The sequence below is a fragment of the Hydra viridissima genome, unplaced genomic scaffold, assembly GCF_058129835.1.
Source record: "Hydra viridissima isolate aposymbiotic clone 2 unplaced genomic scaffold, HvirCarnegie_v1 scaffold_1, whole genome shotgun sequence".
Lineage (NCBI taxonomy): Eukaryota > Metazoa > Cnidaria > Hydrozoa > Anthoathecata > Hydridae > Hydra > Hydra viridissima.
In genome coordinates, this window is record NW_028324300.1 from 23,777,762 (window position 1) to 23,805,605 (window position 27,844).

General features: G+C 27.7%; 2 protein-coding genes, 2 long non-coding RNA genes and 2 pseudogenes across 10 annotated transcripts in view; 4 read left to right on the top strand and 2 right to left on the bottom strand.

The window, feature by feature from the left end:
* LOC149893995 (uncharacterized) overlaps positions 1–698 on the top strand; it is a 59,699-nt gene extending 59,001 nt beyond the window's left edge. For all 3 annotated transcript variants that reach the window (XM_090076534.1, XM_090076531.1, XM_090076532.1), the window contains one exon: positions 36–698. Coding sequence is in view for 2 of the 3 variants with exons in the window: in XM_090076531.1 (XP_089932657.1) it covers positions 36–604 (569 nt within the window). In the remaining variant the exon portion in view is untranslated. The remainder of the gene's footprint in view (positions 1–35) is intronic.
* Positions 699–1,506: 808 nt separating this feature from the next.
* Positions 1,507–3,388, top strand: LOC149893998 (uncharacterized; annotated as a pseudogene).
* Positions 3,389–4,650: 1,262 nt separating this feature from the next.
* Positions 4,651–5,688, bottom strand: LOC149893999 (uncharacterized; annotated as a pseudogene).
* Positions 5,689–7,505: 1,817 nt separating this feature from the next.
* Positions 7,506–8,299, top strand: LOC149894000 (uncharacterized). The gene is made up of 2 exons (XR_016446137.1): positions 7,506–7,593; positions 7,745–8,299. It is a non-coding gene; the product is annotated as an uncharacterized LOC149894000 (long non-coding RNA).
* Positions 8,300–8,863: 564 nt separating this feature from the next.
* On the top strand, positions 8,864–15,202 carry LOC149894001 (uncharacterized). 5 transcript variants are annotated; one of them, XM_090070090.1, is made up of 3 exons: positions 8,864–9,070; positions 12,811–12,876; positions 12,987–15,020. In XM_090070090.1, the coding sequence occupies exon 3, from the start codon at positions 13,170–13,172 to the stop codon at positions 14,232–14,234; it is 1,065 nt and encodes a 354-aa protein (XP_089926216.1). In that variant the 5' UTR covers positions 8,864–9,070; positions 12,811–12,876; positions 12,987–13,169; the 3' UTR covers positions 14,235–15,020. The 5 variants fall into 5 exon arrangements, 4 of the variants coding, with proteins under 4 accessions (XP_089926216.1, XP_089926198.1, XP_089926192.1 ...); XM_090070082.1 differs by lacking the exon at positions 8,864–9,070 and adding an exon at positions 11,995–12,307 and having other exon boundaries at positions 12,987–14,840; XR_016446134.1 differs by lacking the exons at positions 12,811–12,876; positions 12,987–15,020 and adding an exon at positions 10,122–10,279.
* Positions 15,203–16,559: 1,357 nt separating this feature from the next.
* LOC149894002 (uncharacterized) lies at positions 16,560–21,447 on the bottom strand. The gene is made up of 2 exons (XR_016449232.1): positions 21,292–21,447; positions 16,560–17,039 (listed from the first exon to the last, which is right to left on the bottom strand). It is a non-coding gene; the product is annotated as an uncharacterized LOC149894002 (long non-coding RNA).
* Positions 21,448–27,844: the final 6,397 nt, after the last annotated feature.

Here is a 27,844-nt window from a genome sequence, read left to right on the forward strand (position 1 = left end):
AATATTGATATTAATATGTTGTTATTATTCTGCAGTTGAAGATGAATACAAGATGTTCATGGAATGCTTCTTCGAAGCGCAGGCGTCGATTACCGAGGACATGAACAGATCAATCGATGAACGAGAGTGGGTGATTAGAACACGCGATGGAAAAACTGCTCATGATGTTTTATATGAGAGATATTTCATGGAAAAATTTTTAAACGCAGGATGCAAGTTGAATGAGTTATTTGTTGAGAAAAAGATTTTATCTGAAGATGAGAAAAAACTTATCATTTTATGTTCGACCAACGTTCGTTACGTCAACTTATATCATCCAGTGAAGATCGATGAATGGACACCAAAGCATAAGATTGAATGGTTGTTGATAAAAATCAGTGATACTTTCGTATCAAAGAACGAGTTCAAAGGTTTCATCCTCCCGTGGATTCAACTCGCTGAAGCATTATATCTTAACCTTCACGACGACACGAACTTCATCGACAACTTTTGTGAATGGCTTCGTGGTTCGAACTTCAAGTATTTGGAGATCTGGTACCGTGGACTTACTTTTTATAACATCGAAGAGTTTAAAGAAATAAATATGAAAAAATATGTTAAATAAAAAATAAATGCACATGTAAATATTTAAAAAGTAAATGTAATACAAGAAAGTTTTTATAACCTCGAAGAGTTGAAAAAGTTGAAGTGATACGAAATACTTTTGATTGTTTAAATATTTTTAATATGTTAAATAAAAATGTAAAAGGTGTAAATAATGCAAGAACTATTTATGAAATGAAATATTAAGTAATTTAAACTGAAAAAAAACAACGATTTTCTTTTAAAACATAAAAAGTGGAGAAAAATTGAAAGATTTTCATTTTTATTTGCAGTTTTTGTTGCGAATATTTGTTGTTTATTAAAACTTAAAGAAGTATTTTAAATGCTGCAAAAAATCACAGAAATATAATAAAATGATAATAATATAATGTAATAATAATGGAAATATAAATTAATTAGGTTGTTTTTTTGTTGTTCTCAATGGTAACAGTTATGAAAGAAATATTCGAGTTTTTAAGATGAGATTCGATCATTTTTTAGAACGGAATGTTGTTTTTTTTTGATGTTGATAAATAAAAAAAATTGAAACTTGGAAAATCGAAAAACAAAATTCTAGCGGGAAAAAAAAAAAACCTTCGAACTTTGGACATTTTTTTTTCCCGAAGGAAGGCAGTTAAAAAAAAAATTTTTTTTTTTATAAAAAAACAGGTTAATTTTGTTAAAGATAATCAATTTGTTTCGTTTTGGAGAATTTTCGGTTGTTTTCAAATCAAGTTCAAATCCTAATCATTTATGTTGACTGATTTCATTTTTCATGTAACTTGGAACAATTTATCCTTGCCGTTTCCATAGCAATTAAAATGACCTTGTGAAAAAAAACTTTGAAAAAATTTTTTAAGATAGCTGCTGTCAAAGAGGCGTGGGCATAATCTAATTTTTAGAATGTTGAGAATGATATCGAAAATGAGGACGACTTGTAAAAAAATACGGCAGTCAGAACTAACCTAATTCCAACTCTAATTTTGAGGGGGGGTAATTCCGCATCAAATCACCCAAAATTTAGAACATTTTGAACCATGAATCCTCAAATTTTTTAAAAATTTCTTTGGCTGTTGCATCTTAAAAAGAAAAGTTAACACATAAAATTTCAGCTAAAAATGTTGAGCGGTTGACAAGATTCTGCAATTTTAATATTGACCTGGTTTCCCAAAATGACCCGGTTTTCATAACATTCTGAAAAAACATTTTTCTTAAAAAAATAAGAAATAAAAATGGCAAAAATATGAAAATAAACATATATAATGTTTTTTTGATGCTGAATTCAATAAAAGTACTTAAAATGCTCAAATATAAAAGGAACATGCTTAAAAGTTAATAAAACAACTAGTTTCTATAAACCAACTTTGGGGCCCAATATCTCAAAACACCCCTGTCAAATTTTTTTTTTTTTTGCTGTTAATATTTTCAACTGCTTATAATCTTACTAGGCACAAAAAATCTTACTGGAAAAACAACTGAAACTTATGGAACTTTAATTTCAATGATTTATTACTTTTTGAAGAAATTATTTTAAAAAACATGCAAATAGAATTCTGTAAAATATTATATTTAGTTTATAGACTCCTTAAAAAAAAAAAAAAAAGAATTTTGTTATATTTAAGGAAGTCTTAACTATATGATAACTTAGTTATTTGATCTTAACAACTGAAAAAAACATCCTGTTTTGTTTTTATATAAAAACTGAATAAGTGTGATATTGATTTGTTTTTAAAATTTTGACAACTATATTTTGTAAAAGTTTATAATAACTAGTTTATAAAAAGTTCAGTTATAAAACAATATTTATTGGTAAATTTCATTTAAATTTTAACAAATTAACTATTTCATATATATATATTTCATATATATATATGCAGATTGTATATATATATATATATATAAATATATCTATAAAGAAAATAACCAATATCTATCAGTGTAAAAAAATATACAACAGAGGGATTCTGAAAAGGTTTGAATTATTTCTTTATCAAAAAATTTTCCAATCTGTCTAAATTACATATATTCACTGATGGTTGCGCAGGACAGTACAAAAATTGTAAAAGCTTTTACAATCTATGTGAATTTGACCTTAGAAAGTGAATTTGACCTTAAAGTTGAATGGTACTTTTTTGCCACGTCCCATGAAAAGTCACCATGCAATGGGATTGGCGGTACTGTAAAAAGGTTAACAGCACAAAAAAGTTTAAAACGACCATACAGAAACCAAATTCTCACATCAGAAGCTATGTATGAATTTTGTATTGAGAAAATCAAGGTTGTTAACTTCATTTACATAAAGGGATTGGACTTACAATTGCAACATGAAGAGCAAAAAGAAAGGTACACTGGTGTAATAACTCTACCTGGTACTGGTAGCTTTCATCAATTTATGATCTTGGAGATAACAGGGTTGGGGCAAAGAGGTGTAGTATGGACATTAATTATTCAATAATCCACAATCTTAAAAAGAAACAAGATATATTTCAACTTGATACTGTTGCTTTAGGTTGTTATGTAACTGTAGTCTGTGTAGTAATGGATCAGCATTGTAACTAAATCCAACCTAGAAGAAGTTGATGCTAAAGTTAAATTTCTTCACCCAAATGGTCCATCAATCTGTTTTAACTGGCCTGAAAGAGACGACTACTGTTTTATTTCCAACACCAACATATTGAAAAAACTATCTGTTCCACAAGCTTGCTCTAGTTCTGGTAGAAACTATGTGTTTGAAAATGCTAAAATAGAGGAAGTACAAGTAAAATGGGAACAATATTGTAAACTATTACAAACACAGTCAAAATAACTTACATCTTCGATACCTTTAAAAATCTTGTATATTTAAGTGAATGTTTAAATTACGATTAACTTATTTTTATTTTATTTACAAATATTTTTTGGGAATTTCTTGAAAAAGTAATAGATCTTTGAAATTAAAGTTCCATATGTTTCAGTTGTTTTTTCAGTTAGATTTTTTGTGCCTAGTAAGATTATAAGCAGTTGAAAATATTAACAGCAAAAAAAAAAAAAATTTGACAGGGGTGTTTTGAGATATTGGGCCCCAAAGTTGGTTTATAGAAACTAGTTGTTTTATTAACTTTTAAGCATGTTCCTTTTATATTTGAGCATTTTAAGTACTTTTATTGAATTCAGCATCAAAAAAACATTATATATGTTTATTTTCATATTTTTGCCATTTTTATTTCTTATTTTTTTAAGAAAAATGTTTTTTCAGAATGTTATGAAAACCGGGTCATTTTGGGAAACCAGGTCAATATTAAAATTGCAGTATCTTGTCAACCGCTCAACATTTTTAGCTGAAATTTTGCATGTAATATTTTTTTATAATAAGGAATAATGTGTCAAAATATAACACAAAAGGAAGACACATGGTTCAATGGACTGGGTGATTTGATGTGGAATTACCCGGGGCTGAGCTAATTGCGTCATTTAATATCATTCTTTTGTTTTTATTTACAAGTTTTAGAGAGAAACGAGCACGCCGCTCAATACGTAAAGCAATTGACAGTAATGAGCCAGCATTTATTTTGATAAGCAAGGATAACTGTACAATGGATTCGTTAGCCCTTTTTGTTTAAAGAACTTCCATCAAGAGACGCAGAAAAGAAATAAAGATGTTCGACAGATTTATTTTTAGCACAACAGCGTAACGTTACATTAGTAAAAAAAAAAAAAAAAATGATAATAAACAACTTTAAAGCAAAATATTGTCATTCTATTTATCTTTCAATTTCGTTACATACAGTGAAGAAAATAGAATTTCCCTCACCATGTACTGATTCAATATTTTGTAAATCTGTAAGCAAGTTTGTGCGGTGCATCTTTTGTATCCACACATATATAATTATTGTTAAAAACAACAACTTTTTAGATTTCAATATAGCATAATTAAATTGCGGTACATTTGAAAAAACTATAAAATGTATAACACTTGATATTTGCGGTAACAAATAGAATTAGCCTCGTCAATAATTATTTTCAGTTTACTTGTATATTTTGATCTGGTGATACGCATTTGTGACTTAGTTTTTTATTATTTCTTGAAAGTTAAACAAAGACTGTGAAATCAGTGCTCAAAAAGTTTTCAACAATTGGTCTTTCATACCTTAATTTGAATGGGACGTTTAACGAATGAAGAATTAACTTTAACCGTGTGTATAACTTTAAACCAAACAATTCCTGTAAAAAATCATTTAAAAACACATCCAAACTTGATGGTTTACTTTCCCCTGTGTATAATTCCACAATAAAAATCTTTCCACCACTAATTTCACACAGAATTAACCACATTTTAGTATTGGATGATTTAAATAAAGGTAGCCTATCAATACTGAAACTAAGTGATATTTCTCTTTTAGACCCTGTAAAATTTGTTTTTAATACCTAATTCTTAATACCACATTTTTGAACACGCTAATTTCTTATGGTACTTTTAAAAGTGGTTTTGCATCTTTGGTTACCCACCCTACATATGCCTTCAATTATAGACGTGTTTAAGATGACTTTTTAACACGTCATTAAGACTTCTTCCGACAACCAGTTTAAGACAACTTTAAGATGTCTTAAGACAACTTTAAGACTTTTTAGTTAAGATGACTAACAGTGTTTCATTTTCGACCAGTTTAAGACATTTTGAATACCAATCTCAACACGTCTTAAATTCGACTTTAAAACGACTTGTTGTTGGGTGGGTAACGTGTTACCATGTCTTCGATGTATATCGAGTAAACTATTCATGGCTGCTTGGTAGCAGTTAAACTTTAGACACCAGGATGCCAGCTCTCCTGAGAGGTTTTCTTTACAGGTGGATGGATTAAAAGACTCGCTGTCGCTAGAACTGTCGGACCAATACTCATGGGAATCGTTCAACTCTACTTCCATATTTTCTTCCACAGGTAAACGACAACAACTCTGACTGCTAATATGAAAAGAATCTCTAACTGCTTCTTCTTGAGGTTGCGCACAGTTTTGTTTACGTTCATCTGCACTTTCGTCTCGACATTCTTCTTAAACTGATTTATTTAATTTTCTCCACTTCCATAAATAATCTTTTCTTGATGCAGACAAATTTTTACCCACAACATTTTAAAGAAAATTATAACTTTATTAAAAGATAAAAATTTCTTAAAGAAAAGAAAATGGTAAGTATTCATCTTCCGCAATTGGAATTAAAGACGGAATTAAGGAAGGAAAAGCATGGACGTATAAGAGATGGACGTGCAACTTATTATTATAGTTTAAAGTTTTATTATTAGTTTAAACCTTTATAGCATTTGTTAATGCTGTCTTTGTTATAATATTTATTGTATACAAGCTGATGCATCAACTGCGAAGTGTAAAATCCAAAAGTGCCGACACGGGTCGAACAATTGTTTTAATATGTACTGATTAGAGTTAAATAGAGTGTAGAATATCGAAGTATTTTTATTTTCACAGAACGGAAGGAGAAAATATTTCGAGAAGTTTTCAAAATAAAGTTACAAGAATTATTATGAGGAAAAATCAATTTGGGAATGGAACTTCAAAAGATATACAACTTTATAAAAAAGCGCAGATTATCTGTGTTAATAACATTTTGTAATAAAAGATACACTTTTAGAAGAAATACAGGAAAGGAAATCTACGTACTATAATATAGCCTCCAAATTTGGGCTGTTAATTAATTCAGAAAACGGCGAATGTGCGATAATTCGAGAAAATGCAAGAACATTATCTACAAATATAACTTTGGTTTAGATCCAAGTTTAATTAAATAATGTCTCTAATTAAGGCAAACTAATCATGTGGGAATTTACTTTAAAAGATCATTATAGGGACACTATCAAGTTCCTCTTTGAAATGGTTTGTTTAAACCTCTTACATTTTCAAAGAGGATTTCGTGACAGGGCAAAGTTGCTTAGAGTCGAGATATGAGCATGATTTGCACAAATGTAAGTTGAATAAATAGTTTAATGAACAGGGAAGATTCGGAATAAATTGTTGAATGGCTTTAAAAACAAAACGCATTTGTTGAAACGTTTTTTTTTTTTGTTGTTTTGTTTTGTTTTGTTTTAGTTGAAGCATCAAGTGATAAACGTTGTCGTTGTCGTTGTTGACCCATAAGCCGAATTTTTTTTTCTAACTTCAGCAAGCTTATCGAAAAATTGGCGGTTTTTCGGCTGGATAATTTTTTTTTTATTTTAATTTGCAGCTAAAATTTTTCTTGTACAGCTTGTACAGCTAAAATTAAGTCTGTTAGTTCTCATGCTTTTAAGCTTATTTATGGAAAGGTGCAATAATCGAGGCGTTGCAAGGCTAAGTGATTCATCTGCCAAAATTTTTTGAGAAATAAAAAAAAACTATCCCATTTTCATAATAAAAATTACAGTTTTATTCAATAAGTTTCTATCAGAAAAGAAACGTCAGATTAACCATATTCTAAAAAAAAATTTAATATGATATAAAAATATTTAATATAATATAAAAATATTTAATAAAATATAAAAAGTGAACGTTTTAAAAATAAAAAATGACCGAAATGATCTATGTCTATATTTAGTTAACACGAAATGATCTAAGTCCATCAGTTTAGACATCTAAAATATTTTCAAAAAACAACTTATTTTCCTTATCTAAATACTGCATCATTGAAACTATGATATCATCAAAGGCTAAAAGATTTGCGTATGTCCAAAGCAACCCAACACAAGACATAAGACGTCGAAAAAAAAAAAAAAATCAAAAAGATCTACATTTTTGTATTTTGCAACCGAAAACATGTTTTTACACAGTTAAATATATATATATATATATATATATATATATATATATATATATATATATATATATATATATATATATATATATATATATATATATATATATATATATATATATATTTAACTGTGTAAAAACATGTTTTAATTTTTTTTCAGGTTAACTATGGGTGGGCTCTAAAGGGTTAATTCAGTAATTCGCAAATTATTTATTTGTGTAATAAATATTTAAGAAGTAAGAAATAATTTTTGAATTGATTTGTTTTTATTTTTAAGCAAGATATTGTGTTTTAAAAATTTTTTAAGTCGGTTGTCTTTAACATTTGTTATAAGAAATAAATTACTATTAATAATAATATGAAAATATTATCATTCTTCTTCCTCAGATGAACACGATGACTGAAAGATGTTCATGGAATGCTTCTTTGAAGTGCAGGCGTCGATAACCAAGAATTTGAAAAGATTTGTCGATGAACGATGGTGGAAGATTTTAATAGGCGATGGAAAAACTGTTCATGACATTTCACATGAGAAATATTTCATGGAGAAATTTATTGAAGCAGGATGCAAGTTGAATAAACAAACTGTTCATAAAAACATTTTATCTGAGGATGAGAAAAAAACTTCTCATTTTATGCAAAACCAACGTTCATAATGTCGCCTTATTTCATCCAGTGATGATCGATGGATGGTTACCAAAAAATAAGATTGAAGTGGTGTATATTGGATATTGATATAAATGGTGTATACCCATTATACTTTTGTATTAAAAAATGAGTTCGAAGATCTCTTCCTCCTGTGGATTCGAATTGCTGAAGAATTAATTCTTTCCCTTCACAACGGCAAAAGCTTCATCAACAACATTTATGAATGGCTTCGTCGCTTGAACTTTAGGAAATTGAGGATCTTGTATCGTGAAAAATATTTTTATAAAATCGAAGTGTGGTAAAATTACTTTAAAATTAAAAAATTTGTGGTAAAAAACATGATTAATGTTTAATATTTAAAATAAAAAATAAATACAAATGTAAATATGTAAAAGATAAATGTAATACAAGAAAGTTTTTATAACATCGAAGAGTTGAAAAAGTTGAAGTGATACGAAATACTTTTGATTGTTTAAATATTTTTAACATGTCAAACAAATATGTAAAATGTATAAATAATGCAAGAATTAGCTGTGAAATAAAGTATTAAGTAATTATAAAAAGAAAAAACAATTTTATCTTAAAACATGAAACGCGGAAAAAAAATGGAAAGATTTTTATGTTTATTTTGAGTTTTTGTTTCGAATATTTGTTGTTTGTTTTTAGAAAATTATGTAAATGTATAATATGATAATAATTTAATGTTAAAATATAATAACATAATAGTAATAGTAATTTTCATTTTGGTCGATTTTTAATCAACTACATGAAATACATGAAGCTTAAACAAATAATGACGTCAAGCTGTGATGAATTATATTTGTAGAATAAATCTAATCTTTTTTTTTTTTCAAGAAAAGAGAAAATTGAAACCAAAGGACAGGCATCTATGACGTCACTTGTTTATTACTTGAAAGACTTTGAGCAATAATTTAGTTATAGGTTTTAAACTTCAGACACTGAAGCTTGTCTTAAAAAGTTTGAAATAAAAGATGTACTTACTCAATGATTCGTTTGGGTAAGATATAGAAACACTCATAATATTTTCATCGGAAATCAAAGCAGGTGAGTTGTTACAAACAATCTACGATTTTCTTTGATAGTTTGCAACTTCCACAGTTAAGAAATTTAAGCTTTAAGTTATACTCAGATTACCCAAAAAAGTTAATGAAAATAGTAAGAGGGGCGTCCGGACACTTTATTTTCATCTTTATAAAAATCTGGGATCACATTTACAGAAAATTGACATCAAAAATCTGCCGAAAAGTCATTTTTTTATTGAAAGTTATTGACAGAAAGGTGAAGTTTATCAAAAAATAACTGCTCATATTCCAAATTTATATTTTTGTATTTATACGTCAACATCATTTGGCTGCTCCAAGTTGATAAAAAAACTTTAGATACGCTTGAAACTAATACTTTTTTATTGCCTTGTTAAATGGATTTAAAAGTCTTTTTAAACTTAAGATTTCACCAATGTTTGTGTTTTCCACGTGATGTATGTTCAATGGCTTGTAAACTCGTTGGACTGAAGACTTCAGCAATTCTTTTGCTTCATTCCTGATGTTTGTTGCTGTATTGCGAGACTGCAAACCTGTTTATTACACTTTTCATTTTGGAATGGCAAGATTTGGATGTCTGCTCACTAAGCTGTCCAAAGGAGACATTTTGCATTTTCACTGTTAAATTTATTATGATTAAAATTCGCCGAGAAAAACAAACAATTAGATTTGAACTTCTATGAAAAAGCTTTATAAACCCTCGTGTCAAGAAAAAACAAAATATGATGAAGAAATAAACAAAAAAAAAAGTATTTATAATAAAGCTGAAATAGTAAAAAAAAGTTTTTTAAATTTCAAAATCATATTGATGACAACTACAAATTTTTTATTGTGTTTTTTGATAAGAGGCCGATCTGAGAGTTTACTTTTTCGTTACGTTAGTTCAAAGGATGAGAAATATTTAATTATGTTTTCTTTTTCAGTTAAAAGTTAAATAACTGTATTTTTCTTAAAATATTTACAGAAAATTTAGTAAAATATCGTAAATTTATATACAAAAGTCACAAATTTATATTCAAAACTAATAAAGTTTAATTGCTATTTGAACCTTGTAGTCTTGTTCGCAAGACACAAACGCAAAACTCAATCACCCTTGGGAAATACAACATCTACTTCTTCATCTTTTATTTTCAAAGTTCTACGGCGTGACTCGAGGAGACCTTGTGGCACACAGACATCACAAACATCCAAGTTTATTTGATAGATTTGACAAATTCCTGGAGAAAATGAAAAATTTCCTGGAGAAAATGAATTAAAAATAACTAAGATTGAATAGACTTAAGTGCGAGCTTTGGAAAAAAATTTAAAATCTCATCAATAAAATTTTAGTTCAGTTTTTATACATTTAAGTTTAAAGCTTGTTTTTATACTTATTCACTACTATTAAACAAACTAAATTTAAAATTTATACTTAACTTTACCGAGAATTGGTATTTTATTTTATTATATATATTCTAAAAACGAAAAACAGAAAAGTGAACATACAAGTTATTGTAAAAAAAAAATAATCCGTAAAGGAATTCACAAAATTAAATTTTCGAAAAATCCTTAAATAAATCGAATAATCTCAAATATGTAACAAAGGTTGTAAAATTTAGGGTGTAAGTTTATGATGTACATGTGCACAAAAATGTAAACTGTAATTTCAACATTGTTTTAATAGTTATTTTACATGTAATAAACAATAACCCCATTTTTTTAAACAGCCCCATTTTAACCTTTGATTTTCTGTTAAAACGGATCATTTTTCAAAAACTTAATTTTGATTTTAAGCCTAAAATTTTCAATAAAAAAAATATATATGTATATGTTATCGTATGTTATCGTATATACATGTATATGTTATCGTATGTTATTGTATATACATGTATATGTTATCGTATGTTATCGTATATACATGTATATGTTATCGTATGTTATTGTATATACATTTATATGTTATCGTATGTTTTTAAGTTTTCTTCATTAAAAAAAAATTCAAAGTTCTCAACAAGAAAAGTTATTGGTTTTTCTCTGAACTTCATCTCAAATATTTTATTTCAGTAAGAGATCAAGTATTAAACCAATAGAGTTACTTGCTGCGCACGTTACTCTATTGGCATAAAAACAACATTCCGCATGAAGTTTCTGCATTTTAAACCATTTTTACTTCAAAAAAAAAATTGCAAAGTTTTAAATGTAAAAATAAAAAGTAAAAACAATTTGCGGTGTTTTTTTTCTCTTTATAACACTTAAAATCTGTCACGAATGAAGAATGTCTAATGACACATTTTGTTCTGACAAATTCAGAGAGACTTTGACTGAAAAATTCTGACAGACTTTGACTGATATTTCAAAAAAGTGTTACATTAGTATCAGCCTAAGAATCTCATCCTCGAAAAAAACTTAAATTTACTGATAGTCTGCTTGACAATTATAGCAAACAGCTGTTAATTATTTAATTTGAAAGAGTTGAAAGAGACCAGTGCAGAAAATATATATGTTTAATCATGTGGTATTCAAAGTCAATTGGTTATATAACTTACATTAAACTAGGGAGTTTTGTCACGTGACATTTTATCGCGGAAAAAAATGTATCGTACGTTTTTGAAAAACTTCGTCCAAAAAACGCAATAAATGATTTTATGTAGGTGTCGAAGAATAAAAACCCACCCATGAAAATAAATAGTATATACGTATATACAGATGTCATTTTTTTTAGAAAAGGTTGCACTACAATAATTTTTTTGGGGACGTCGTTTTGCTTTAGAATTGATAAAGTTAATTAGTTTTAAATGTTTCAGTTTTGTTTATATACAAGTAAATTAAGCTAATTCTTTCGTCCCCACATAAAAATAGATTCTGCAACTATTTATTTCTTATGTCAAACAGTTTTTTTTTTTTTTTTTTGTTAGTCTAATAGGGTGGGTTTTTTGTTTTCTAAGTGGAGATTTTATAAATTTCCCCCGTCTCACAGTGGAGTATTTGTATGACAAAACCGCTCAAAAGTCAAAAAATCAAGTTCGCATAAAAGTCTTATTAACTTTATTATTTTCAAGCTAGATAATTGCTTCATTAGATTATGCAACAGAAAATTCTTCTCGATTTTTCCTTTTGTCGTATTTTTGTTCAGAACGTGGCGTTGTTATTTGAAATTTCGTGGGAAAAAAAAATTCAAAAATTTGTGACATTTGCTATTGCAGCTATTATTATAATATTGTTCAGTTTTGAAAAAATAAACGGCTAATTATGGCAGAGGAAGGTATGACCTATATTTTAAAATAAAATTACATTAAATTTCTGTAGTTATTGTGCATAATATAAAGCGTTTTTATGATGGACTATTTGAGTTTTAATTTTCATATAAAATTATAATGTAATAATGTTTTTGTTAACAAGTATGGTCTTGTCGAGTTATAATTTTTTTACGAGCAATAACTATAGGCTGTAAACAATCAGATACTTTTGTAAAATTATCCGCCAACGTCCGCCACTTTTTATATTAACGCTTCAAAAATAGTGTGTAGACCATTTCGTAATATACACAATCTCGTAAAACGTCTTGAAATAGCTATAAAATAAATTCTTGTTGTCTAATTTTTGAATATTTTTGTACAAACTTAACCAAACTACGTAAATCTTAAATTGTATCTAATATATTAAACTATCAAACTATAAAATCTCAAAAAATATATATATATCTTATTTGTCTTTCATTAAGGTCACACCACTATGTATTTACTGATTTTATTATTTATCATGTAGATTCGACAGAAGTCAAAAAGTTGTTCACTAGAAGAGAGTTATATGAAATAATGAAAGATTGTAAAGGTAAAAAATTTGATGAAAAGTTTTCGTTGTTAGAAGAACACCTTATAACAGTCATGAAATATCCAATAGATCAAAAAAGTACCATAACAAGAATTTTAAAATTCTTTAAGAGTGATTTCAAGAAAAGATGGATAGCTGCAAGTTATAAACAAGAAAGTTTTATAAAAAACAATAAACAATGGCTCAAATCAAACATCGAGCTACCTTATTGGTCAATAAACATTCGACAGAAACCTGGACGACCATCAAAATCATTTATAGAACTAAGTGATTGCAGCAAGCGTCGAAAAACTATGGATTTGCGCAAACAGGTCTCTGTTGATGAGTTGACGTATGCAGCCAGAATGAGCCAGCACACTTCAGGAAATACTGATGTTTCAAAATTTATTAAAGAAATTACGGCCACGCCTACCAGAGCAAAGAAATACCGAAAAGCATTTAACTCTGCTTTTAAAAAAGTAACTGTCAATAAATTAACACCTCAAGAGGCACTGGCACTGTTTGTAGAAGGCGATTTTACCAGAAAACAGTGGGAACTTATTCAAAGTAGAAACAAAAGTGTCTACCCCTGCTACTCAATAATACAACAAGCCAAAAAAGAATGTTACCCTAATAAGGAATCGATACAAGTAACCGAAACAACAGCTGAAATTCAACTACAAGCATTACTTGACCACACTACATTACGCTTATATAAATATGTCTCAGAGGTTGTAGAAAAGTGTTCAATTGAAGAAAAGAAAAATATGGTTTTAATATCAAAATGGGGCTGTGATGGATCGCAACAAGCAAAATTTAAGCAAAAATTTCAAAACAACACCGACAGTGATGCAAATATTTTTCAAAGTTCTTTAGTACCTCTGAGAATGATTGTTAAAATTGATGGCCAACAGGAAAAAATTATATGGCAAAACTCAGTCACCTCATCTCCAAGGTTCTGCAGGCCCATTCGAATACGTTTCATTAGTGAATCTAAAGACATAACAATGGACGAGATAGAGCACGTAAAAAACCAAATAAGGAATCTCAGGGAAACAAGGTTGCCCAATGAAATTGGAAAAATAAAGCATACCTTGCTTTTTACAATGGTAGATGGTAAAGTGTGCAACGCTGCAACTGATACTACATCAACTATGAGGTGCTACATTTGTGGACAAACATCGAAAGATTTTAATAAATTGATTAAAAAAGAGCCAATCAATACGGAAACCATCTCATTTGGACTCTCGATTCTTCATGCAAGGATCCGCTTTTTTGAATCGCTTCTTCATTTAGCTTATAAAATACCTTTACAAAAGTGGCAAGCTCGATCAGACGAGGAAAAAAAAATTGTCAAAGAAGCAAAGAAGAAAATATAAACATCCTTCAAAGAAGAATTAGGGCTTCAAGTAGATATACCTAAAGCAGGGTTTGGAAATACGAATGACGGCAATACGTCAAGAAGATTTTTTTCAAACCCGGAATTATCTTCACAAATAACTGGTGTTAACTTGGATTTGATAAAAGGTTTACACGTTATTCTTGAAGTCATTTCAAGTGGATATAAAATTGATGCTGTTAAATTCGACGCTTTTGCTCATGAAACTGCTAAACTGTATATCAATCTGTATGGTTGGTATCCCATGTCTCCAACCATGCATAAAGTTTTGATGCATGGTGCCGAAGTAATAACTCATGCAATCCTCCCTATCGGCCAGTTATCCGAGGAGGCAGCTGAAGCCCGAAACAAACACTTTCGGCAGTACAGACAAAATTTTAGTCGAAAGTTTTCTCGTATCGACTGCAATACAGACGTATTAAATAGGCTGCTATTGAGTTCAGACCCATACATAAGTAGTTCTAGATCAAAACGGCATAAAAAAACGTTGCCTTTTTCCAAAGAAGCAGTCAATATGATGATCTCAGCATGAAGCTTTGATAAGCGAATATGTCTTTTTGTTAATAATAAATTACTCTTTAAAAAATTTTATTTTTTTAATTAAACATTTAATTTTAATAAAACTCTGTGTTTTAAACTAATAAAGCGAAAAAAAATTCATAAAATATTTTTGAGCGGTTTTGTCATACAAATACTCCACTGTGCGTCTTTTGATATTTTATTGTTAACGCAACTTTTTACGCAAGAAAAAAAAAAAGACAAAAAAGTTTTTTTTTCGGCGCCAAAAGTTTAACGAGATACTTTAAGGAAATATTTCATAAAATGTATATGAATTGAAAATATTATAACACGAATATCTTTGGAACCAAATAAGCTACAGAAGTGGTTGAAACCATTTTTAAAATAAAATATATTAAGGAATCCAATGCATTTGAAATAAAAAAAAAATTTTCATTGGCTATAAAAATTGCCTAAACTCCCTAATTAAATTATATAACCAACCAAATATTTATTTTGAATCATTTTAATAGATTTATTAAACTGGAATCTTATAGGTATTGCCTGAATAGTTTTATAATATTTTATAAATAAATTTAAATGCTTAAAATAAAAAAAAAATAACTTGTTTAAATATAAGAGAAGTTAAACAAGTTACAACTTTGAAAAAAAACCTGCTGACTTATCATTTCTCCCATATATAATGTATATTGCTCCCAGAAATTTGATATAATGCTTTCAGATATATGATATATTGCTCCCAGATATTGAAACTTTTCATTATTTCAGGTGGGATCCAGGTGGGATCCTAAATTAAAAAATGCTCAATTGTTCAATGATGTTACAACATCACATGTTTCTCAGTGAGTTTAAACTTTTCTACATATTTGAAGTTGAAAATGTTTTCATGACGTCCTTAAGTTATTAATTCCGACTTTTCGATAAACCTCGAAAAGAAGAAAAAAATTTTCTCGTTTCTGAAATTTTCGAAATTTATCGCGAATTTCTTGAAATTAATCGCAAATTTGAATTTTCTTTGACAAAGTCCGGTCAAAATTTCAATTAAGTTTACTGAAGTGCTTGACTAGTTTTTAACATCTCTCAACTTTTTCATGTTTTTCTATGGTTAAATGGCTTAAATTTTTTATGGTTTGCAGAAAAAAAAGAGCATTTTGTTTATTTTTCCTGACTTTGTTTACTTTGATTCCACTCAGTAAAGCTTTTTTTTTATATATTTTTTTTAAGTGACATTTTTGTTGTTACGTTATTATCCGTTGCCCGAGTAATTAAACTTTGAAACTTGCATCTTTGGACTGGGAGTACTATCATCCTCATATAGATCTTAAACTCAATCACTCAACCACATAGATGGTTTTCTTGGATCAGTTAATTAAGCTTTTCGTTATTTTCGACAACAAACAGTTCGCACTAAAAATGATCAAAAATTTATTTTAAGGTTTTAAATTGGAAATCTCCTTTTTGACCAACTGTGGTGTCATTCACACTAGAAAAAAAAAAAGTCAACCAATCAATGCTTTCAAAAAATCGCAGGAACTTTACTGGAATTTTAAGATTTTCAGAGTTCAAATTTTAATTTTGTTTTTTTTACAAATTTCAACGACGTCAAAAGAAAAATTTAAAAGTACACAATTTTGTTCAAACTGTAACCATTGACGACTTGGAGAACTAGCATTATTTTTTATTTTCTAATTAAAATTTTGATATATTTTTAGTAACAACTTTTTAAAGGCTTCATGTTTTAGAAGAAAATTTTTCAAAAATCTTTTCTTTTTAAAATTACTAAATATTTCATGAACATTTTTTGTATTATTTCTATATTTTACATATTTATTTAACATTGTTCAGCGAGTAAAAACATAGAAAGGAAACCTTCGAACACATTCTTTGATACAAAAGTATTCCTGATGTTTATCCACATATCTTCAATCATATGATTAAGACTCCATCTATCGATCTGCAATAGGTTACTTAAGAATATACAACCAACGTAAGTCGAACATTTAACAAGAAAAATTTTTTTTCCTCCGACAAAATATGTTTATGAACAATCAGTTCATCCAACTTGAATCCCTTCGTCTATAAACTTTTCCGTGAAATATTTCTCACGTGAGGCTTCATGAGCAGTTTTTCCATCGCGTATCTCAATCGTCCGTCGATTACTTAGGACATGAAAAGATCAATCGTTCATCAATTGATCTTTTCAAGTCCTAAGTTATTGACGCCTGGATTTCAAAGAACCATTTTATGATCATGTTTTGATCTTCATCTAAAGAAGAAAGATGTTAACATAATATTAACTTTATTACTTTGCATTTAATTTGACGTTTTGTGTCAAAATAATGTATCAAATTTTATTATATTAAATATAAATTTTATTTATTAAATGAAAAGAAATATCTTAAGGAAGATATCAGAGGTCAGTTCATGAGACAAGAAGTCCTTTGGAGAGGAACAAGAAAAGCTGGCTTTACAAACTTATTACTTATTTTCAAACTTTATGTCAGGTGCATGCAACTGAGTCAAAATACTTTTTTTTAGTAATTAAAATTTAATTTATAAGAAAATTAGTTATACAATATAATGATAAGAAATCAAATAATAACTTAATATAAATTCGGTTTTACAACATTTTATAAAATAAAATTTGCCATGGAAATAATAATGGTTTTATTATTTAATCCTTTAACTGATTTTTTACTTTAATTTTTTTTTGGAAGGCAAGAGACCAAAAAAAATATTTATTTCATACAAAATGAATGAAATAAAACGTTTTCAACCTGTTTAGAGCTACTTAATTATGGCAACATACATTGAATTCCAACCAAATATCGAAAAATCAAAATCACAAAAAATCATTATAATCGAAAAACTTTGACACAGAAAGTGCTACCATTTTGTTTGAAAACCAACTCCTTTCAAATAAATAAGAATTTTAAACTCACGCAGACAATAAAACACCAAAAGAGATGTCTAAGAATTTTACTAATACAAGAAAAAAGAATTTAAAAGTTTATTCAAAAATATTACAGAGAAAACATACTTAAAAAAAATACAGATTAGCACATACTACGTCCCTTTCAATCCAAAGATTTTGTACTTAAGTGTAAAACAAAAAGTTTTTTATGTTCCAATTTTAAAACTTTTTGCAACCAAATTTCTTCAAGCTTTGAGTTTTTTCAATAAAATGTCCCCCCACCCTTTTAAAAGTACTATGTATTTTCTTATTAATAATATAATTTATAGGCTTACCAATAAACTATAATACAGCATTCCTAAGACATTTAATTCTACAATAAATTCTACTGCAACCAGCAAATCAATATAATGGAAATATAATTGTTAAAAAAACTTAATACATCATTAATAAAAATCTGCCACAGCATTAAGTGTTAAATATAAAATTCTAAAAGACCAACAAAAAGGTTGAGGACTGGGAAATAAGTAAAATGATAAGCTTTTACATCAATGTAAAATCAATTTTTAATAAAATTATAAGCTTGAATAATTAAATCTCTTATTTGTGTTATACTTTAATATAAACTAAGCACAAAAGAGTAAAATTATAAGCTTAATTAAATCTCTCATTATAATTCTAATTATAATTTGTATTATAATCATAGATACATTAATAAACATAGAAAACAAATTAAATAATGAAAAAGAAAAATATAACAGTTAAATATTCTTTGAAAAAAAAAAATTAATTATTTTTTCAAAAAACATTTTCTGTAGTAATTGTCTATCGTAAAGTTGCTGAAAAAATTCTTGTAGAAATTATCAAGTTGAACTTTAAAAGAATTATAAACTTATCATTACTGAATTTAAGTACGAACCAAGCAAAAGAGAAATACTTTTCTTAACCACTAAAAAAATGATCAGAATAGAAAACAATTAAAACTTTAAAGTAATATACAATAATTTCATTTGTTTATTACTTAATGAATTAAATAAGTTGTTTTGAAATTTTTATTGCTTAAAGAACACAATTATTCAAAAAATAATTATGAAATTTTACAGAGAATAAAACTATTGCAATAAAAAAAAAAGAAAAAAAAGAAAGGAAGACCATAATTAATAGTTAATTTATTATCATAATTTTTACTTTATTCAAAGTAAAGTTTTATGTCATTTGTAAAATGTAATTGATTTTGAGCTAACATTTCATTTTAAATTTGTTTTTCACCTCTTACATTATGTTTACATTAAATAACTGTTGCTTACTTTTTTTGAAAGAGAAAAAAATTACGTAAACTAATTCCATGAAAATCTTTTCCAACACCAAAATTTATTTATTCTTCTTGCTCGCTAATTATTCATCGACCCATCATACAAAAGGTATATAGACATTATTTTTAAATCATTTAACTGTTTTGTTTACATTACTTATTTCACTAGCTAATGATTCCTTTAAGATTCTTTTACATAACATTAGTTAAGTTGTATCCCATATTAACTTGTTTTTTTTTAAATTTTCTAGGGTTTGCAGGAATGCCAAATTTAATCAGATTTTCTAGTCTTTATGTTGTCTTTCACCTCCCTATTTCTTAGATTTACTACTAATGAAAGAAGACAGATCAAGTTAATTTAGGAGAGCAATTATATTGCTACTGACTTGCATACTCACAAACTTAAGCAAGAATACCTGGTTTCTGATTCAATTAAATAAAAATTACGTTCTACAAATAGAATGTTGAACTTTAAAATTTCATTTAAACAAAATTTTTATAAAATTGTCAAGTTGTTTCAAAATAATTTGAAGAAAAACTTTAATGCTTTTAGTTCAAAAATTTTTTTATAGATGGTTCAAAAAAAAATTCTGAGATTAACTTGCTTTTCAGTTTCATATTGTTTTGCATTTGGGAAATGAAACTACCTGTAATAGTCATTCATAAGCATAAAAGATGCATGAACAGAAAACAAAGTAATTAAACGACAAGGAAATTGAAAGAATCTAAAAACAAATACAGCTCTGTATTTGTTTTTACAGCATTTATTTTTAATACAGCACATTAAGCTCTATGCTTAATGTGCTGTATTAAATTTAAATATTTTTTAAACAACTTTACAAATTACAAGCCAAATTTAAATATTTCATTGATACAAGTATCAATGAAATCTTTAAATTCTCTATAAAATTATTTAAATTCTCCATAATAGTATTTACAATGATTAATTATTCTAAGTAAACAGATACCTCAGACATTTTTGACAAAGGATTTAGGAAAGAAGTTGAAAATAAAGTTACAATAAAGATTTATTAGTATTTTCTTTCATTTTTGATATATATTTCATATTAATGTTGCAAAAAATATATAAATTCGACTTAAAAATGGCTTGTAAGCCATTTTTATTTAAGCTTCATTCAACCCTATATGCATTATACAAATTAGAACATACACATCTAAAAAATTATGACAATATAATTTGGTATTAGTGCTATATAAATATTAATATAATATTATATAAATTGTTTAGAATAGCCACATCAATTGCTGGTTACAAATTTATTAATTTCCTAAGCTGTTGGGTTTTTATACATCATGATTAACATTTTAAGATAACGTAATAGTAATGATAATAATAATAATAACAACAACAACAGCAATAATAATAATAATAATAAGAAGAAGAAGAAGAAGAATGATAACAAAACATAATTTCCCTTTTCTTTTTTGGTTTTTAAAAAAAAATGTTGAAAAAAACAAAATTAACAATTAGAAAAATAAGTAATTGAAATTCAATACATTTATTTATTTATTTGCATGGTTTTGTTCTGTTGGTAGCTGAAGTTATCTTCAATGCAATGAGTTTAAGATTTTAGTTTTATCTTCTGTACTTTCTCCAGCCCAGTCTTTACACGAGAACTTTTTTTTAAATATATACTTGATCAGTTCAGACTTAAGCATGAAGAGGATCTAAGTTAATTCAAAAGAACAGTTGCACTGCTACTCACTTGCACCTCAATGACAGGCCCAGAAGTTTAAGCTAGAAAACCTGGCTTCTTATTTGATTAATTTTAACAAAAAGACATTTCAAATATAAGGGAAAAGTGGGACAAAGGTGACGTAAGACAGCATTTTTTTTCTATCAATTTTGTTCCAAATTTATGAGTACAATAAAAAAACATCATATTTCTACCCGAGCATCATTTTTTACTTTATTTTAGTACATGTTAGTCATTAAATTTGCCTGTATTGAAAAGTTATCCGAAAACATCATTTTGCATAAAAAATGGCATGTTTAAAATATTGGAGTCTTAATTCTTCATAGGCAGATTGAAGCGAAAAAATGCAGTTTTTTTTTTTATATGCAAACCTCTTATCACTATCCCTTACAGAAAGTTTTGAAAAGCTATGCCAGCAAATTTTTTTTTAATTTGCTATTTGTAAAATTTCGAATCTTTTATTATATAAGTATCATATAAAAATATTGAGTGATTCAAAAAATAATTTGATGTTAACTAGCTTTTCAAGTTTATACTGTTTTGCGTCGGAACAAAATAACAATAAAAGTTCTACCTGAGCATTACAGATTGTAGCTTACTCGCAGAGAATACTAAGTTGCAATTGTAAGTCTTCTTTTCTCATTAGAATATCGCTTTTAATCAGAACTTTACGAAATTACCTCAAGTACATTTAAAAAAAGAATTCCGCAAACTACCGTATATACTCGCGTATAAGTCGAGAACTTTTGGACAAAATATTTACTCTAAAACAGCAATTCGACTTTTATGCGGGTCAGAAAAAAAACAAATTTATTTCTAGAAATTTTTTTTTTCGTATTTCTTATTTTTTGATTAAAAAATGTTTCATTTAATATTGATTTTGTATTGATTTTGGATCGACTTATACGCGAGTATATACGGTATATTAAAAATATTTCAAAGAAACTTCGTCAATTTCCACTTGACGTGGTTTCTTTCTCGTTGTGCAATTACATAGATGCAGGAATAGAAAAAAAATCAAACTTCTCAGATTTAAAAAGTTAAAGAAACACAACTTTTAAAACAAAAGCATTTTGAAATCTTCACCAATTAAAATGAAATTCAATTTAAAATAAACTTACAAATAGGATTAATAACGTTCATTTATGTGATTTGATATTAAAAAAGACTTCATACATAGCTGATAACATTGATTTCAGAAGAAGGGTTCTTGGCTTTTTTTGTCTCATATACAAATGATTTATCTAACAAATATATTTGTTTAAAATGAGGGGAAGCACTTATAAATCATCACAATAACTTTCTTTAGGTGTAAACCCTATTACCGTAAAGAGTAAATTCTGGCATTTGACATCAATTATAGTTAAACGCAAAGATACTTTATTTTTCTTCAAATAATTTTAAATTACTTTTAATACATAATCAGCAAATTTTTCTGCAAACAAAATGTATAAAGTTAAATTCACTAAACTTTCTGTAGATTTTCTTTTACTCAACGTTCTACAAAACTGACACAAGTGAGGTCCAACTTTTCCGCGCACTATCTTGACATCCTTTCTTTTTGCCTCGTGTATCAATTCACTTGCTAAAGCATGTAAAATCTTGCTGAGTTTGAATTACATAACAAAGTTTTTCTCAATTAAAACAGAAAATTTCAAGTTAAAGCATTATCAAAAACAATTTTTTTTTATTTCACCCAAAGCTTTAGACTTTTTCTTGATTAAAGACAAAAAAATTGCAGAATAAAAGCAAATAAAATTGAACAACTTTTGTAATTTTAGTTTTTATGAAATTATTTTTTAAAAAGGAAAAACATTTTGAATTTTTTATTTTTATCTTTGTATAGAATTTTTTTGCTCTATCATACCGTATAAAACTCTTTGTTTTTTAGTTAAAAATTTTAACACGAGTTAAAAGGAGTTACTCTAAATAAATTATTTTAAATTTTATTCACTCTCCGACTCCCCAGTTTCGTAAATAAGAACTTTTCGCGCTTAACATAAAAATGTGGTTTTGTAGTAAAATTTCTGCTGATGATGATCCTTTTTTCAGAATTGAATTTACAAGTTTCGTAAGAAAGTTATGAAGAAAAACTGAAATAAAAAGATTTTTTGTTTAATTGAAAATTTTAGATGTTTACATATTTGTTTTAAATGTTTACATAATTATTTCACACTTATTAATCAAGTTTACTTAAGCATCTAGTCCTTATTTAAACATGAGTCACCCACGTAAATTATTGATTTAAAAATGACTTACTCTGTCTCAATAAAGAATGATGCACACAACAAATAAAGCAAGAAAATACACTGACGAGCAACTTATTTCGCAATTTCAAAACACATGTTTAATTCCGCTAGAATAAACAAAGCTGACAAATCAGAAATATTTTAACCACTAAAACCCGCTAAATTTGTTTACAACTTCCACCAGCTGTAACTCCACTTCGTAAATCTACCGAGTCGATGATAATAACTTATACACTCCGACTCCGACTCCAGCCAAAATGAGCTCCGACTCCGACTCCACAGCCCTGGTCAACATTGCGAAGCGAAAAAATGCTAGAATTAGCATGACCTGAAAGAGAATGGCTAAATTTACCCCAAATTTCAAAAAAAAGAAGACTTGATTTTAACACTACGCAAAAAACCAGGAATTGGAGAGTCAATCCATGCAACAAACATTGGAGATTCAAACAAAACAAAGAAAATGCAAAAAGTGTCCAAAAAGTTGGAACGAAAGTGCAACAAATGAAAATGACCGATAGTATACATGAGAAAATTTTAGATGTAAAGCTGGGTGTGTTTTGCATGCTTGTCAAAAAAATATTCGCTTGAAGATGAGTTCTTTTGTACCAAAAAATGTAGAGGCTGATATTTTTTACTTTAATTCCTCATCTTTGTAGTTCAATGTAGTAATTAATCTATTTAATTTCAATTAACTGCGTAATTAAATTTATCTTACGTTTATTTGTTAATAACAGCTCCATTAAATTTAAAACTAAATATAAAATATAAATAAGAAAAATTCTCCTTATGTCATGTGACACATTTTATCAACATTCAAAAAAATGTTCAATTACCGTACAACGTATCTACAGTTTATTACGTCTTGAAAAATTGTATCAAATCAATTTTAATTTGATTGGTCAAGAAATGCTCTCATTTCTATTTTATGTTTTATGAAAATTTTATGAAAGCTAAAATTTTCTAAATAAAAAAACATAATCAAGATACTATAAAGGAAATAAATCTCGGATAAAGTAAATTAAAAGCCGTTTATAATTAGAAAATCAAAGACAAAAACATCAAGATGGTGGAATAAGCAGTAGCGAGCAGTTCCCCTGCTAGTGAGCAATCTCATGTAGATCAGTCAACAACAACTTCCAACAGCCGACAGCTTGCCAATTGTAAAAGATTGTGAAAAATGTGGAGTTGCTGTGATGAAGAAGAAAAACGATTAGTAAAAAAACACTGGCGGGTCAAAAACTAATAATAAACTGAAATAAGTTACTAGAATATCAAAAAACATTTAAAAAGTTATTCAAAATACTACAGAACACAGTGGACCTGGGGTGAACAAAAGATTTATTTTGAATGTACCCGGCTGCTAGAGGTAACGTTCTATTGCATCCTTAACACTCTAAAGCGTGATAATGTTATTATGTCCAAATGTTGTCAAAGTTTTTTTATAAAAATTTCATGCAGAAAGCTTCAAAAATGAAGGAATCATTGATTTTTGCATAAAAACTGCGCATCTCGGTTCACTGTACAGAGGCTTCATTTTCTTTTCTAACAAATTCATTCCTATTTAATCTTGATTTTTCATATGCTTATTTAAAAAGCTAAGTTCACTGTATTCACAAAAATGAATCTCAACAAGTTATTGGTTTGCAATTTTATTGTGATTTTATATTGTCGAATTACTGTTCGTTTTTAATTCAAGAGGATTTTAAAATTCAAAAAAGGAAAAAGAAATTTTTCGTTGTTTTCTTCTCTTCGATGCTAAAATCTGTGCAAGTTTTTTGTTGAAGTGTAAAATACAACTATATTTATATTTAAAATGGATTTTTAAAATGTGTAAACAGGGATTTAAAAAATGACTATATACGTATTTTTAGTGTTTTAATCGCAGTATGATATTTATATTCTTTTGAATTGCTAAAATATCATGTTTCATAACTGTTGTTGATAAAGAACTACACTTTTTAAAAATCATAAAAAAGTAGCATATAGATGATTAAACAAAATGCAGATGTTTATTTAGTTTCAGGGCAGTGTATGTGGCACTGGCTCAAATTCTGAGTTTGAATCAGTCTTTTAAATGATGAAGGATGAATACAAATTCAACTTTTATATTGTATGCTGTACCTTTATAATATATTTTATAATATATTTTGTATAAAAGATGATTCATTTTATTTACCCAAAGTACAACATGTTTAAGTATAAAAATTAAATATAAAAATTATCTTTTGTAATACTTTTGTGTTTTTTTTTTTTTTTTAATTGATCAATAAAATCTATGAATTAAGTTCATCGATTCATTGAAAAAATGAGAGGCTTCTTATTGTATTCAGTCGATGACCATTTTTATTTTACGAGAGTTAAATCAATGATGTTAAGAATGGTTTATCTTCCGTATCCCTACAACTACTCCTAGTTGAAGTTGATTTGATACCTTAGATTAATTGTCGTTGTTATGTTTTATATGCGTGCATAAACCATATAGATATTTGAAAATGTTTCTTTTAAGGATTGCAATGTAAAAAGTTAAATTAGGAAAAGAAAAAAAGTATTAATAATAATAAACAACTTTAAAGCAAAAAATTGTCATTTTGTTTATCTTTCAATTTAGCTACATATTAATATATCATTAAACATTTTTTAAAAATGGAAAAAAATCACTAAAAAAAGAATAACCTTAAATAAACAGCATGTAGTTTTCGTAAAAGAACCAGAAACATTTTTTTATGAAGTAAAATTCAGCCAAATATTGAAATTTGTGTTTCGTGTTTGTATTTTCAATGTTTTAATTAAGCGTTAAGCATTAAAAAAATTAGAAAAAAACTTTTTTTGGCTTTTTCAGATTTTGAATGGTCACATCCAACCAAGATTGATAAATACTTATTATTAAGTAGAGAATATTTTCCTATTTTTAGAGAGAATTTTCCTGATATTGATATTGAAATGATAAAAACATTGGTTTGTCATGTTAACGCTAGGCTAGATAAAGTTGAGACAGAAGAGCTACATAAGATATACTGTGGAATGAAAGTAGAGTTTATCGGAGATATCGAGGGTAGATAAAGTTGATAATGAACTAATTTCAAATAAAAGCGTGTTTTCGATAAAAACAGTGGCAATTCCGTTAAATATATATTTACGTTTTTTAAGTTTTAGTTTTGTATATAGTTCTATTTAATGAACGTTTCTGCTGATTTTTGAAGTTGAATTTGAACATATGGACAAAAAGGATACCCAACTAGGATTAAAGCTATTTAAAACAAAAGACGAGCATATTCGGAAGTAAAAGTAATAAGGTTCAACAATTTATAAATGCCCCAAGGCATAATCTTGATAACATAGAATATTATTTATCAGAAGTATTTAATGGGTGTTATTCTATAAGGAAAGTAAAAAAACCTCTATGTAAGAGAGTTATCGGTAAATCAGATCATGTCTAACAAGGCCGGACAGTCAGGACAAGTAGCGGGTTTTGAGGCTAATCTAGTCATGGATAAAAGACATAGCATGGCAATTGAGAACATTGAATACTGGCAAAAGCAACTTACGGTAATCCCCTCATTTATAGTTAAAAACGAGGGTTAATAGTAACTAATTTGCTTTATATTAATCCAATTCATAAAGGGAAGCTTGCATGCAAAGCAAGAGAGGAAATGACAGAAGCTGCTGCAAGTAGCATCCTTATTTCTAACATTGCAAATAGATTAAATCCTGATACTGAGTACGAATTGGAAAAGAATTTGGATTTTAGAAGTCTGGTAAGAATAGAAAATCAGACTCAAGCCTCAGTTATCTATGATACTGATAATAACATCAGAGAACTTAAGAAATTATATGAGGCACATTTTAAAAATTTATTATCTCGCGGCAAAGGTATTGACGGAATTGAAGATAAATTATCACTTTTACCGACTAATATTGCAGATGAACTTGTTGCTCTGGAGCAGATGCATATAAATGCTTATGAAGTGTATGAAAGAGTAAAACATGCTCCTTTTTCTACTATTAATTCTACTGCTATTATCAACATTATGAATGCTGGAACTTGCAAGATTCTATCAGTTTCATAAACATATGAGTATTAAAAAAGCAACCGATACGGCAATAAATAATCCATTTGAAGCAAGTTATATAGCTCCCAATAGGGATTGGAACTGTGACAAATTTCATATTCCAAGAACAATAATAAAAGACAAAGAATTTATAGAAATTGATGAAAGTAGGATTGAGTACGGCTTATGGAAACTACAAACTGATTTAATTAACAATAAAACTGAGTATGATAAATCTGTGACTATTTCCAAGGATTATGAACTTTTTGTAGATGATAACTTAGCAAAAGAATTACGGAATGGTACATTTAGACTTTCCAAAGGTAGGAGCAATATTTATTACATAAATTTTAGTAAAGAAAGAGAAAAGTCGTTAATGAAATCAACTGAAGAAATAATAACTTGAGATTTGCTGGATTTAAATGATGCTATAATACCGGATACATTACCATATCTTTACCCACACGGAGCAATATTTAGTGACGTATCACTACCGCGCCTTAAACCTGAATGACAAGCCGATAAGTGTTTTTAGGATAGTCTTCAGGTTAACAGTCGTAAAAGCAAAGTTGCATAGAGAGCTTTTGTAGGTCCTAATAAAATTGATGAATTACATTATAGCTGAATGGTAGAGACCATGAATTACATTATAACTGAATGGTAGAGACCATTAAAAAGTAAGTAAAAAAAGAAGTAGAAAGTTGAAACATTTTTTAAAAAAATCTGTTTAGTTAATAGTTTTAGTTTTAGACCCAACTCAGTGGAATTTTTATTGGATTTTTATTGGATGGTATGGAGGTAAGAATCAAGAAGATGCAATTAAAACACT